This window comes from Erithacus rubecula, assembly GCF_903797595.1.
Source record: "Erithacus rubecula genome assembly, chromosome: 9".
In the NCBI taxonomy this organism is placed as follows: Eukaryota; Metazoa; Chordata; class Aves; order Passeriformes; family Muscicapidae; genus Erithacus; species Erithacus rubecula.
This window is the reverse complement of record NC_136660.1, coordinates 15,964,180-15,978,563: the sequence shown is the minus strand read 5'-3', so window position 1 is coordinate 15,978,563 and position 14,384 is coordinate 15,964,180. Positions and strand designations below refer to the sequence as shown.

General features: G+C 47.4%; 1 protein-coding gene across 1 annotated transcript; it reads right to left on the bottom strand.

Annotated features, from left to right (window-relative positions):
• Nucleotides 1–6,658: 6,658 nt before the first annotated feature.
• On the bottom strand, nucleotides 6,659–11,150 carry ELOVL3 (ELOVL fatty acid elongase 3). The gene is made up of 4 exons (XM_079312021.1): nucleotides 10,778–11,150; nucleotides 9,925–10,056; nucleotides 8,557–8,708; nucleotides 6,659–7,963 (listed from the first exon to the last, which is right to left on the bottom strand). The coding sequence occupies exons 1-4, from the start codon at nucleotides 10,969–10,971 to the stop codon at nucleotides 7,542–7,544; spliced, it is 900 nt and encodes a 299-aa protein (XP_079168147.1). The 5' UTR covers nucleotides 10,972–11,150; the 3' UTR covers nucleotides 6,659–7,541.
• Between the last annotated feature and the right edge of the window lie 3,234 nt (nucleotides 11,151–14,384).

The following is a 14,384-nucleotide window of genomic DNA, read 5'->3' as shown; positions in this document are numbered from 1 at the left end:
GTTGGCACAAACCCTTTAAGCTTCTGCTTGTGTAGTTATTGAAAGCACAACCCTGCATCTGAAGATTCTGAAATCAAGTGCCAGCAGCCCAGGTAAAGGTGAGCACCCTTAGAAGCACCACCATGAGACAGTCTGAGTTGGAACAGAAGCTGAAGTTTGGAAGAGTAGCTCATGTTCCTCACTTGCAAATCAAACATCTGGCTCCACAGAACAACAAAAAGCCCATACACACAGTAGGAAGAGGAAAAGAAGCCCCCTCCCTGTTCCTGTCTGCACGCACCCAGTGCAGCAGGAAGGTTGAGCTGCTTCTGGCTGAGGCTTCCCCACTGTGCTTGGTGGGGTCCGTGCCTTTGGGCCCCCACAGCCCAGGGCACAGGAATCCCCCCAGGCACTCTGGCTCTGAGCAGTGGTCCCCAGGGGAGACACCAGATGCAGCAACTTGCCCTGCTCAATTTCTGTTGGGAAAGCTGTAAAACACAGGTGGCCCTTTCAAGCTATACAGGTAAAGCTGCTGCTTCAGCCAATGCAGAGGGAAGCAGCAGATCCCTCCAAGGGCCCCAAGGAAGCTCTACATGTAGCAGGGGAGCAGGACATCTCAGTGTCCCAGTGCAATCACCCTCCCCTTCATCAAGCACAAGCTCTGAGGGGAAAACACACTCCAATACTTTACTTTTCTATTTAGATAGAAAAAACCAGCCCTAAAATATCTTCACAGAAACTGTGAAGAGGAAGAATAGATCAGGCAAATCTGACATAACCCATGTTCTGCAATATTGTCAGCATACAAAGAGAAAGCAAGTTCTTTTCTAAGAATGGATCCTCACTAGAACACTGTAAGAGGTCTCTCATAAACCAAGCATATAAACTGCTCAGTCTTTGCCAAACCCTCTTCACAGGGAGCAGTTGCTTTTGAAGGTATTCATGAGCAGATGCTGAAAGCAGTCAAAGGTGTCAGCCCATCCTCACTCTAATAAATTATTCTTTGCTCTAAGCTAATCCAAAATCTGGGAGCCAAGATATCCTGCACTGAAACAGCTACCAGTGGAAGGGTTAAAAGATAAAGTATAAACACATAAAGCATAAACACAGTGCATCTCAGACCATATGTTTCATTGTAACCTGGATCCTACCTTGCTGCTGGGCACCAGTGCTGTTGAAGTGGATTCAGTAGTTAATCTCCATTCTGTGCTGGAGCTGCCGTCCAGCAGCCTTTCCACCAAATGCATACCTCACCTTGGTGCTACTGTGCTTAACTCTCTTCTCTGACATGACTCTTCCATCCACAGGAAGAAAGAAGGGCCTGGGCTTCTCTCTAATACCCTCTCCTCCACTGAGCTCAATTCATAGCAGAGTCCACCCTGGTTCTCCCTGGTAACCCAAGACATGTAGTGCCACAATCCTCTCTTACTACCTTGATTAAGAGCTGATCTCTTTGATCTCTTTAAACACTTGGTCTTTCCCCTCCTCCTTTTCCACACACACTTCCCTTCCACTCTGTGCTTGGTGGCTCTCTGTGCTGGTCAGATGCTTGTGAAGGTTCTCTACTTGTCACACAGAGAAGATGATGTTTGACTGGGGGATGCAGTACAAGACTTGGCTGCTGACTGTTGCAGGATTCAGTGGATGAAAGATATGTCCAACTATGCCAAGCAGAAGGCCAACTCCAGCATATGATTTTCATTATCTCCTCTGAGAGCCAGTGGGAAAAAGTCAAGACCTAGTTTAGGTCCTGCTTTTTCAGCCTAAGGTTTTACATGCAGTCATTTAAATTAACATTACTGCAGATCACTCTGATTCCTGAGCAGGACAGATTCAGTACCCACATGAGGTAACTGGTACATGTGGTCAGTGGCTCTGCAGCTTGGCTAGTTTTTTCCTTCCCCTGCTGTATGGAGAAGATGGTGGGGTCTGTTTCTGCAGTCAGAGCTATAGCACCGTGTAGGATCCAGACCAGATGGCCAACCAAACACCAGCTCTGAGCTGAGAGCACTTTGTACAATGGCACCTAACAAATGACACAACCACGGGAAAAAACTTCAAATCTACAGAAAACAGAGACAACTAATTGAGCAGGTTGGCAGCAGAGCGCTCTGGGAGATGTCTCTTGTCTGTCAAACGCCACCTGCCTTCCAGGTGCAGCTACACCAGTTCAGCTTCTCACGTTCAGCTTCTTCCCTGCTGGGCTTGGGCATCATGCTCTCTGGTCCAGCACAAACACAGCAGGTGTTCTCCAGACCTTACCCAGGATTTCTCTCATGAGCCCCAGTACCTCCCCAGATTTATCTCGTTGATACTGCCACCCCAAGCATGTGATTTTTAGCGGAATCCCTCTTATTCTGGAGACTTGTTAGGCAAAAAACTTTGTAGCTGGATATGTCCCAATCTGCAAATTTAGCAAGTGCACATTCTCCTCCATCATCCAGATCATTAATGGAAGTGCTGAGCAAAAACAGACCCACAACAGATGTCCCTGAATTTCATTCAACAGACCCCTTCATTTTCAACAGTGAACTGTGGGTAACTCTGGGTATAATTATCCAGTGGATTTTGTACCTACCCAAATCCAATCTAGATCATCCTTAAAAGACATTTGACTGGCAACCAAAGCTCCATCACCATGCCCTGACCCTGTCAGAGAGGAAAATCGGATTATTTTGACCAGATTCTGTTCTTGATGTGTTCACATAGTTCCTGCTCATCTCCACTGCTTACACATAGTGAGATTATTTGATCCAGTTTTTTTTTTTTGTTTGGTTGATTGGGTTTTTTGGTTTTGGTTTGTTTGTTTGGTTGGTTTTTGTTTGTTTGTTTGGGTTTTTTGTTTTGTTTTGTTTTTGTGGGTTTTTTGTTTTGTTTTGTTTTTGTGGGTTTTTTGTTTTGGTTTGGTTTTGTGGGGTTTTTTTGTTGTTGTTGTGGGTTTATTGTTTTGGGTTTTGGTTTTGGGGTTTTTTTGGTGGGGTTTTCTGTTTGGTTGGGGGGGGTGTTTTGTTTTGTTTTGGACAGGGGATTTAACTGTGAACAATTCCTGGCTTTTGGCTCCAGGCCCCATTTTGTAGAGGGGAAAATTCCGCGGGAATTCTCATAGGTAACGACTAATTCTAGGATTGCTTTGTGTGAGGTTCGCCACACCGAGAGGGCCCGAAAACAAAAACCCGTTTATCTAAGCATTCTCTTCCTCGCACTTTTCTTATTCAAGGCCAGACTTTAGCCCCCATCACGAGCACGGCTTGTGCTCTGCGCTCCCCCGCAGCAGTGTCTGAAGGCTCTCACAGAGCGCACCGAGGCTGGGTGTCCTCAGCAGAAAGGAGCCCCAGTCGGTTCTCACTCAGCGCCGAGTGCAGCCCGGCCATGGCCCGTGTCCCGCTCACACCGGGACTGCTCCCGCTCCTCCTGCTTGGTGCGTGTTGTCCCGAGGCGCGATGGGCGCGCACCTCCGAGCCGCGGCTGTGCATGTTAGAGCTGGGCTAAGACAGCTCCACAGCCGTGAGAGGCGGTTCTGATTTCGGCCCCAGCCGCCGTTCGGGGCCCGGCGCCGTCGGGGCTGCGGGTCCAGCCCGACCCGGCCGGAAGCGCCCTCAGCGCGGGCGGCGGCGCCACCTAGCGGCGGGCTGCAGGGGCTGCCGCGCTCCCCTCGGCCCTCGGGACCGACCAGCCTCCGGGATAAACCCCCTCAGTACCGTGACACCGACCCGCCTCCGGGATAAACCCCCTCAGTACCGTGACACCGACCCGCCTCCGGGATAAACCCCCTCAGTACCGTGACACCGACCCGCCTCCGGGATAAACCCCCTCAGTACCGTGACACCGACCCGCCTCCGGGATAAACCCCCTCAGTACCGTGACACCGACCCAGCCTCCGGGATAAACCCCCTCAGTACCGTGACACCGACCCGCCTCCGGGATAAACCCCCTCAGTACCGTGACACCGACCCGCCTCCGGGATAAACCCCCTCAGTACCGTGACACCGACCCGCCTCCGGGATAAACCCCCTCAGTACCGTGACACCGACCCGCCTCCGGGATAAACCCCCTCAGTACCGTGACACCGACCCGCCTCCGGGATAAACCCCCTCAGTACCGTGACACCGACCCGCCTCTGGGATAAACCCCCTCAGTACCGTGACACCGACCCAGCCTCCGGGATAAACCCCCTCAGTACCGTGACACCGACTCAGCCTCTGGGTAAAACCTCCAAAGCAGGCCTGCTGTCTATTTCAGCTCACCAGCACTCATAAGAAGGACTTTTATTCACAGAGTACCAGAAGGAGACATTTATAGGAAGCTTCAGGGAAATAGCACTGACTTTGGAAAGAAGGGTGCTGTTATTACCTCCCCAAACCCTAAAAAGCACCACCACTTTACTCACACCCACAAGTAAGCACTCCACATAACTTGCCAAACAACAGCAATGTAAAATCTTTGCCTAGCTAGGTCTGGGAAGTTTATTGCTCTCGTTTTCCCAGAGAGAACAGCAGAGCAAAGCGGTGGATGCTGGCTGGCTGATGGTGTGCATTTCCTGGAGAAAGCACAGGAGGGGGTGGATAAGGCAAGGCCTCCTGACAGCATTTGGAAAGGCAGTATCATTTTCTTGTGGAGGGATGTGGCTATTTGAAAAGCTGCAATACCTCTTGGAGTGGGAGAGAAGGATACTCTCTGCAAACCTTCCTTCTACTGGGCTGATTCTCGCCCTTTGAAAGATACATCCCATTCCAGCAGCCTGTATGGATGGATCTACAAAGAGCTTTTTGAGAGCTGAAGCCTTCTGGAGATGCAGAGCCCTGCCTCCAGAGGCCTGCACTGACTGGGGGCAGCACCTGCAGAGCAAGGGGGATCAGGCAGCACATCTCATCCCACAGAGCATCACCTTTGAAGCACCAAGACCACATCAGGCAGTTTAGGTAGAAAGAGAGCAATTGTGAATGCACCATTTCTTCAATGTTTTGTGTCTGGCCAGGCCCTGAGAGTTGTGGTGAATGGAGATAAATCCAAGTGGTGGACAATTGCTAGCAGTGTTCCCTGAGGCTATTTTGGGGCCAGTCCTAACATCTTTATTGATGATCTGGACATGAGGATTGAATACACCCTCAGTAAATTTGCAGATGACACTAAGTTGGGTGCAAGTGTTGATCTCCTAGAGGGTAAGAAGGCTCTACAGAAACATTTAGATTCAACCTGTTGGCTAAGGACAACTGCAGGAGGTTCAATAAGATGGAAGGCTGGGTTCTGCACTTGTGTTGCAGCAACTTCAGGCACAGCTACAGGCTTGAGGGTAGTGGCATGAAAGCTGCTCAGAAGAAAAGGACTTGGGCTTAATAAGAGGCAGCAGTGTGCCCAGGTGGCCAAGAAGGCCAATGTCATCCTGGCCCGTAGCAAGAATACTGTGGCCATCAGGACCTGGGAAAAGATCACGTCCCCACACTTGGTAGTGGCGAGGCCACAGCTCAAGTACTGCTTTCAGTCACTTCAGAACATGTCCAGAAATACTTGTGAAAGATGTGGAAAACTTGTCTTATGAGGAATGACTGAGTTTATTTAGTCTCAAGAAGAGGAGGCTCCAGGGGGACCTCATCACTCTCTACAACTGCCTGAAGAGAGCTTGCAGTGAAGTGGGGACTGGTCTCTTCTACTCTGCCAACAGAGAGAACAAGAAGAAATGGCCTAGAGCTGAGGCAGGGGAGACTCAGATTAGACACTAGAAACATTTTCACTGTTAAGGTAGACAAGCACTGGAATAGGTTGCCCAGGAATGTGATGGAGTCACCACCCCAGAGGTGTTTAAGAGGCATCAGGATCTGGTGCTGGGTGATGTGGTTTAGGGTTACAGTGGTAATGCTTGGTGGATGGTTGGACTTGATGATTTTGAAGGTCTCTTCCAACCTTGGTGATTCTGTGATTCTGTGTGTTGGCATAGATGCCCAACACATCTGAGGGAGCATGCCTGGGGCAGCTGTAGACAGACAGGAGAGCAGGCAGTTGCTTCACCAGGACCACAGCTGTTAGAGAAAGTGGCCCAAACAGCACCATGTAGGAGAGAGACCACCCCATTACTCCCATATGTCCATCTTCCCCTCTCTAAAGAGACCTTCTAAAGGTGGAAGCTAGTTTATTCCTATTCCCCAATACTTCAGGAAGCTGACTGCTCCTGCTTTTCCCACAGCTGGGGAAGGTGCTGTTACACTACTACCCAACATGCTGCCAAGTTCAGAGCAGGAGCCCTGGTCAGAGAAGGCTGGACAGGGCACAGGCTGCTGCCATCCCCCAGCACTGAAAGTGCAGTCCACTGCCTTGAAAAGCCAAATCTCATTCACCAGGTAGGAGCCAACATCCACCCAGAGGCTCAGGCCCTCAGACTCAGGCTCTGAGGCACATCTTGGCTTTATGAAGCTCAGTGACATGCTCTTTTCAGATGGTGAAACAACAGCCTGATTTTTTTAATATCTCTATCTCACTTCTAGCTCCTGGGTAGTGAGCTAAGGCACTCAGGCAGTACGACCAGCTGCTGACTGCAGAAGGGGTAAGCACAGAGGGACAGCCTGCTGGACACATCACTAACCCTCAGGAAGACACTGTATCGAGGTAGAGAAGGCAGCATTCCTCTCACAGTTCTGTATAAAGGTAAGTATGAAAAAGGCATTGAAGGAATCAATCAATCAACCCATCCATACATTACAGTATTTATTAGTTGTTTTAACACATCACCCAGTGGTAGACACATCCAGAGATGGATGAGTTGACTCTGGAACACTTCTGTCCCCAGCCCATGAGATTGGCCATGGGCTGGGACCATTGGCAATGCCTGACACACTCTGCAGGACAGAGCTGGACCCTGCTCATGTTTTAGGGTTTGAGGCAGTAGCTAGTCGAGTTAAATAGATTGTTTAATATTGCACAAGAGACACACCACAGGTAACAGCCATTAAAGTTCATGGGATTCAGTTCCTTACATCACAGAGGAGAAGAGAGAGCCCAGGCAGATCCTCTCCCTACATAACCTTAAAAACAGCAGGAATTTTCCATTTCAGTGCTGTTCCCCTTAAGTAATCGATTAGGGTTTCCCTACAAAGTAGCAGCAGGTTTGGGCTCTGCTTTTCCCCAAAACTGGGGACCATGGACAGGACAGTGCTGCTTTGAGAGGAATTTCCCTACATTTTTTCCAAGGAGAGTCTTGGTGCATACAGGATTCTATCAGTCCCCAGAAAGGAAGTGAGGCACAAGGCAAACCCAAGTGATGTAAAGAAGAAGGAAAAGTAGAACTGCAACCCCAAGGTTTCCAGCCTCCAGCCTCTTCCCCTTTCTCCTGTCACCAGCCTGCCACAACCTGCACCTCACTCTGGCATACCATCTACTGTAAGGCAGGAACACCAAAGGCCAATGTGCAAGTTACTCTGAAGGTTGTTACCCACAGTGATCTCTTCCTAAACCCCATCATATCCATCCCATCAGGCATTAGGCTTCCAGACAGAAGCTAAAAGTTTCCCCTTTCCCTTTCCCTCTCCCTCTCTCCCCACTTCCATCCCAATCTCTTCTTCCATCCCTTGGTTTTAATTCCACTTTGATTTCTGGGCACTTCTCAGGTAAGTCTCCCTGAAGAAGTTGTAGAAGAGAGCCAATAAAGTGGTATACAAGACAAATGGAGTGAGAAGCATTGGCCAGTTCATATGGCAGCCCTTATCATTCCTCCAAAAGAAGAGAAAGATGTTAAGTATTACAAATACTGCCATCTGCACAATCTGTGAAGTGGTGATTGCCATCATGATGGGTTTGGGTACCCGGAAGCCCATGGCTGTCACAGTGTAGTAGAAGTACACCACAGAATGGATACTGAGATTCAAGGCTGCGTTCCACGCCAGACCACTCGCCATAATCTTATAGCTATACCAGGATATAATCATTGTGAGAAGGTGGTGGTACCAGTGGAGGAAGATGAGCTTCTTTTTCCGGAGAACAATGAACAGAGTGTCACCTGGGGTTGGGGGAGAGATGTATCATTAGTCAGGTGAAAGCACAGCAGTTGCACAAGTTATTCACATGAAACAGAACCAAGCAAGCTTCAATGCTGAAGCCATTATGTGGTTTGATCCTACCAAAACCTAGGTTTCTGTTGAAATAATCTGTATTGAAAAACATAATTTAAGCATCCTACCTTCTGGCATGTTTGTAGTGTAAGACCCCCTTGCTCCAGGCTTGCTTTCCCAGATCTACCTGCACTGCATTTCCAATAGGCTCTTCTTTTACTTCTCTTTTATGAAAACTGTGTGGAAAGCCCAGTCCTCCCTGCCTGTCAGCTGTCCCCTCACCACTGTCATTCCATTGCAGAACTTCCTAGTCGAGGCACTGGCCTGGGGATCAAACTACAGCAGTAACATCAGGCTGCAAGCCCCTGGAGAGCAAGCATATCATCCAAGTTGAGCAATAGGGAGTAAGAAAATGAGTTACACATGCAAGGCTAAGCAACCCTTTTTTCCAAGTAACATTTGGAAAGAGACCTGTAAAAGAAAATCTGCTTGTAAAAGCAAAGCAGTTATAAACACACAGGATGAGAAGTTTCAGACTCACCCATTTCGACAAGTTTGCTCAGTGCAAATAGATAGATCCACAGCTTGGAAACAGGGTGGACAAAGAAAGATTTACTACACACTGATTGCTTAAATCCCTTGTTGAGGAGGAGGAAGGCCATCTGCTTCCAGATCCGCCAGGCTGCAATGATACTGCAAGAAAACCAGAGGAGAGCTGAACACTGTTCCCAGGGCCTCGACATACCCTCTGACAGCCCTGCATCCATGCATGTTTAGTTGACTCCATCTTGATCCTCAGGGCAATCTTGGAGATATTTAATCAAACTTCTGCCTTCTTAGACTTCCTACGAGTTTTAGCCAGGATTTAAAATCTATTCCTGCAAGACAAAGCAGCATCAAAGAGTATTCCCTCATTACACCCTCTATTTCCACTGCCTGAAGAAGCACTTGAGCAAAAGCTGCCCCACCTGATGAGAAAGGGAGGACAATTTTCCTGATGTCCCACCTTTTGACATGGGCCCACAGGACAGGCCCAGGGAGCACTTATAACCTCCTGTGGCAGGCAACTCCTACAGCTTATGGGAAGAAATACTACTTTTTCTTTGTTATCAGCCTACATGTTTCATTCACACAAGCTTGTCTCTGAACAGACCATGAACAACTGTCTCTTGACCTCTCCTCTCCCACAACATGTGATTTTACAGACCAATGCCATACCCTGCCCTGACAGAGGACAAACAGTGTCCCTTTGACCTTGTCAAAGTCAATAGGAATTACAGAGGCAGTAATCTAGTTTTTCTCTGTCCCACCAAACAGACAGAAATAGTTGTGGAGATTAGTGGAATTTTCTAAAATGGACATCTGCTTGTTTAAATACAGAGCATGGGCTGAAACATTTTCATGGCCACTACAGGAAACCTTTACCATAAGACTACACAGTTTGAAAACACATTTTAGATTAATGTTTTGTGCTTCTGTGAGTGTATCAGAATTTCCCCCCACCTCCTCCACAATGGGATTAGGAAAATGGGAGGGGAGGGGGAGGCAAGGGAATAGAAATAAATCTAAATTTTAAAGAGAAATAGACCTCAAATCAAACTTGCAATTTGCAAACTTGAAACTTCTTTGAATGAGGAAAGATGTCCGCTCTTGTAGGCTTCAAATCTACCCACTAATGATTTCCAAGCACTCTCTCCAGCAATACTTTTGTAACTCAGTAGAGTTGCTGGAGTATTTCTGGTGAGAAATAAATGACTTCTATAAGCAGGTCACTCCCCTAGTTAGAAAGGGCCTTCAAGAGGAAAACTAATTTATTTCTCTAGTGATGCAGTGGATAACCAGAACTTTCCATCAATCCAGTTCTGAGGGAAGACCTACAGCTGTCTCTAGATTTAGCAAAGGCTCTTACCTGAACAAAGTCAGGCTGAAGGACCACAGGACCAGAGGTGCACGCAGATTGAAGGGTCTCCGTTCCTTCATGAAATGCTGGATTCCGAAGATCAGGATGAAATAAATAATACAAAAAATAAAAGACTTTTGCCTGCAAGTAAAGAAGAGGGAACAGTCAGGAAAGGACTGACCTATTTTTAGCCAGATTTTGTAGCCCTGGCAAAGTACTCTCACCAAGAAACAAAAGATCTCCCATTCTCATGTTAATATTGGGTTTGGTCACAAGAAAGCTTGCCCTGACAGTGAGCAAACAAGAACCCTGGGGACTGCAAAAAGCAAAGCGAATTGCTACATCATGGAGATTTCTACAAGACCTTGCTGGGATGAGGCAGGTTCTGATAGCCTGTGAGCAGGATCCAAAGCAAACACATCAATGCATTTTATCCCTTTACACATGAGACTCTACAGGCAGAGGATGTACAGGATGTCTAAAAAGGCCAGTTTCATGTAAGCTAGAGCCTGAAGTGCCTTGTGTTACATCCCACATTTTCCAAGGCTTTAGTGCAGCATGGCAGGGCTGACTGCCCAATTTGCCAGTGCAAGAGCTGCAGTGGCCATCCGTGAGTGCTCTTTGCCCTCTTGCCATGTCAGCATCTCCCTACCAGCTGCAGCACCACCTGGACCACTGTTTGCTCTGCCACATGTCCTGCTGCATCCCATCCTCCACAGCCTCAGGTATGCAACCAGAGACCCCCGACCTTCTCCTCCTTGGAACTGAAGATCGGCACACCCGTTCTGCTAAAAGCAGCACAACCCGATAGGGTTACCCAGGCTCTGGAATTCACCAGGTTCGCAACCTCCTCTCCTCTCACCAATTCTCCTCCATCCATTTCTTGGCTGCCAGGTGATTGAAGTTCTTCTCGAAGTCATACTCCCCCAGCGGCTGCAGTTCCGACGGGTCAACGCTCTCTTCCATATTCAGCATCCCCGGGAGCGACCCGAAACGAGTCAGTCCCGCACGCTTCACCAGCAGATATAGTCCCGGGAATGCGCTCCGCCCCAACATCACATCGCGGCGGGGGGCGGGACCGGGACCCGCCCGGTCCCAAGGGGAACCGGAGCCTCCCACTGCCTGCGCTGGGTAAGGCTGAGCGGGAGGTGCTCCTGTTCCCCATCCAGCCCAGCTAGTCCTCAGCAAATGGGCAAGGTGATTCCAGCACTGACACCAGCAGCAGGTAGAAATTCCCTTACACTGGCTGCGGTTATCTGCTGTGTCTTCTTCACTGCAGACGGAAGCATCTGGCTGCTGCTGGAGGCTAGATGGGTTCTGGTAATCTCCCACTTCAGTTCCTGCAGCTGAAAATAGCTCTAGAACAGCCAAAATGCCCTGAATGCAGCATATCTCATTGCACCCTCTGGTCACTTCACTCATCTTGGTGTCTCTCCCAAGTGTCATGTCTTTGCACGTGTGCAGCAGCTGCACCCTACAAAGCTCACAGACTTGGGAGGGGTTTTCCTCATGCAGACATCACTGCACCTGCACACAAATAATCTGCTTAACTGCTGCCTCTTCAAACAGGCGAACATTTGCCTGGGTGAGACATTTCATATTGTTGTGGAATGCTTTGGGTAGAAAGGGACCTTAAAGATCATCTAGTTCCATCCCCTCTGTCATGGGGAGGGATATCCTTCACTACATCAAGCTGCCCAAAGCCTTATCCAGCCAAGCCTCGAACTCTTCTAGGGATTGAGCATCCAGAATTTTCTCTGTATTTGACAGTGCAGAAATGTGAGAAAGTCAGGAATGAATTTGATGTGCAGGAATTTAAATCCCTTGGTGATTTTTAAATCACCCCCGACTTACACTCCCCATTTTGGAGAGCACTTGCATGTATCTGTGGAAAGTTCAGCTTATACATGTCAGCAGCAGTGGTTTTACCATACCCTACTCAGAGAAAACACTGTTTACATCATATGTGCTCCCACTGTGCCTTGCACAGCTCTCACCTTAGTGTTTCCAGCTCCAAGGGGGTGCTTCAGGTCGAGGATTGTGCAGTCTCCATTCCTGGGTCACTTGTCTTTTATTGCCTATTTTGAGCAGTAACATCACCAGGCAGAATATTCAGCTACATGCTGAAGGAAACTTTCATCTATTGCAAGGGCTTCTGTACACCACAAGACAAGGTGCAACCACCAGTAAAGCCAAAGGTAAGAGCAGAGAAGCAGCAGCTCAGTAACACAAGCTTTTTGCACTTCTAATGCATACAAGTTAATGTTCAGTCTCATTATTCAGAAGCAAAGCCATGTTGGGAATATTATAAATTTATCCTTCTCCATGCTCTTGACAATGGTTTCGCTGTTGCTGACTTCTTTGCCTGCATATTGTCTGTGGATTTGCTATTCTTATATGTTGTACAGTTGTTAGCTGTTTGAGACACCACAAGTACAAAATACCAGCTTGTTTGACCTATGCTTTAGACACTGTTAAACAATGTCTCCTTTACATAAGACACCATATGAGAAGAGAAAAAACCTTTAAATACCTGTTGAGAGATGCAAGGATGAGTTGCATTAACTGAGTAGAAAATGTCCTGATATCAACATAATTTCTTATTCCTAATCTAATCCTAGGCTCAGTAGAGTTTTCATTTTGAAACTGTTCCATGCCACATGAACAAGAAAAAAGCCTCTCCTAGGGCAGGTCTGTCCATCCATCTCTCAGGTGGTGGTATGTACAGTTACAGGAGGAGCTCATGACTGCAGCTCTTTGGTGCCACCTGAACAGGCAGCTGGCAGTCCTTCCCAAGTGTCTCCTTGGCAGATGGGAACAAGAACAACACATGTAATAAACAGAAGCACATAGCAGGGATGAAGCACTTGGCATCCTCTGAGGCACATTTCTTGCTTAATAAGGCAGGATTTGTCACAGACTGAAATCTCACCTGCACAATCCAGATGCAGTTGTGACATTCTTGTTATCCTCTTTTCTCCCCGCTGTCAAATAAGTCTGTCTGCACTCCTGGATCTGGCTGGATTAGCATGCAGAGAGCTGCCCAGTCCAGTACCTGGTCACGGGCTCTGCTCAGAAACACTGTTGGACTCAGAATGCATTAGAAGCTGACATGCAATATAGACATGAGAGGCGACTTGTAAAAAACAGATGAGCTTGTTTTCACACATCACAGTGAATTGCACAGAGCTCAGCTGCTGCAGGTGAGGAAGCAGAGCCCCAGCAACACTTCATACAGAGCAGGAATATCAGGGCTGCAGCGCTGAATCAATGGGAGTGGAACACTTCATTCTTCTGTCCTCTAACTGAGTGGGAAGGAGACAGAGACCTATGGAACAGAAGCTTCCATGTCTTTATTTTGAGCCCAAAATGGCTAGGTAGGACCTCAAAGAGTAAGTACAATTGTGTGAGGACCATGAAATAACATTGTGGATCTCTATGGAGAACTGGATCTGATTAGACTGCTTCTACAGCATTTCAGAAATAATTCTTCTTTGAGGTAGCCCTAAATAGATAAAATTCTCACTTAAAACTTAAATTGCTATTTTCAACAAGAATTTCAGTTTTCTCGTAAAGATTAACTTTTTCACCAATACACTTGAAGAGAGAACTAGTTTCTGGTATGATGATTGAGCATCACCTATACTCTTGTTTGCCCTGTGGTCAAGAGTACAAGAGTACTGATTTTTGCACAAATACCACATTTTTATCCTAAGTCTTTAAAATTAATTTCCCGTAACAGGATAGTAAACAACAAATAGACTGTTTTGGTAGTAGATAGCACATTTGCCTTCTGTCAGCATGACAGAACATGAACCTCTGAACATTGAGAACATGAAGATACTTGTGAAAGACTCCAGGCACTGTTCTGAATGAGGAACAACAAGCCAAATCCTAGTACAATCCAAAGTGCAGGAAGTGGTTTCTAGAAAGACAGTATTGTAGTATTCTTTTGTAAGAATACTACAAATTAAGAAAACCAATACTTTAGGCAAGATAAAGGACAACAAGCATTTACAGCTCCCTAGCTCACAGATCAATGACTTCCATTGCAAGTGACACAAAAAAGACAACACAGAGAAGTCTGTAGGACTTAAACATAGTGGGTACATGGCAGGAGTCAAGAGAGCAGCTACAATAACTAGAACGGGGCAAAACATTATAACTGTGTGGGCCAGAGGCAATGTGGCCACCAAAGTCTTCAATTCCCTGTTGACTAGCTGACTGTCATTGTACTGCCACCAACTACCTACCTGATCCACACAGGTGGGGACAGGGAAACAAGGAGGCAGAGTTGTTTTTAAAAAAAAAAAAAAAGAAGAAATAGTTCCAGGTATGATATGCCAGTTCAGATTGGCCTTAACTATGAGACCTCTGACAGTCTGCAGGACAAGAGTACACACAGAGTCAACCTCACTCAAGCTGGGCTTTGCTGATCTGATTTACACTGCCATCTCCACCAGTGCAGA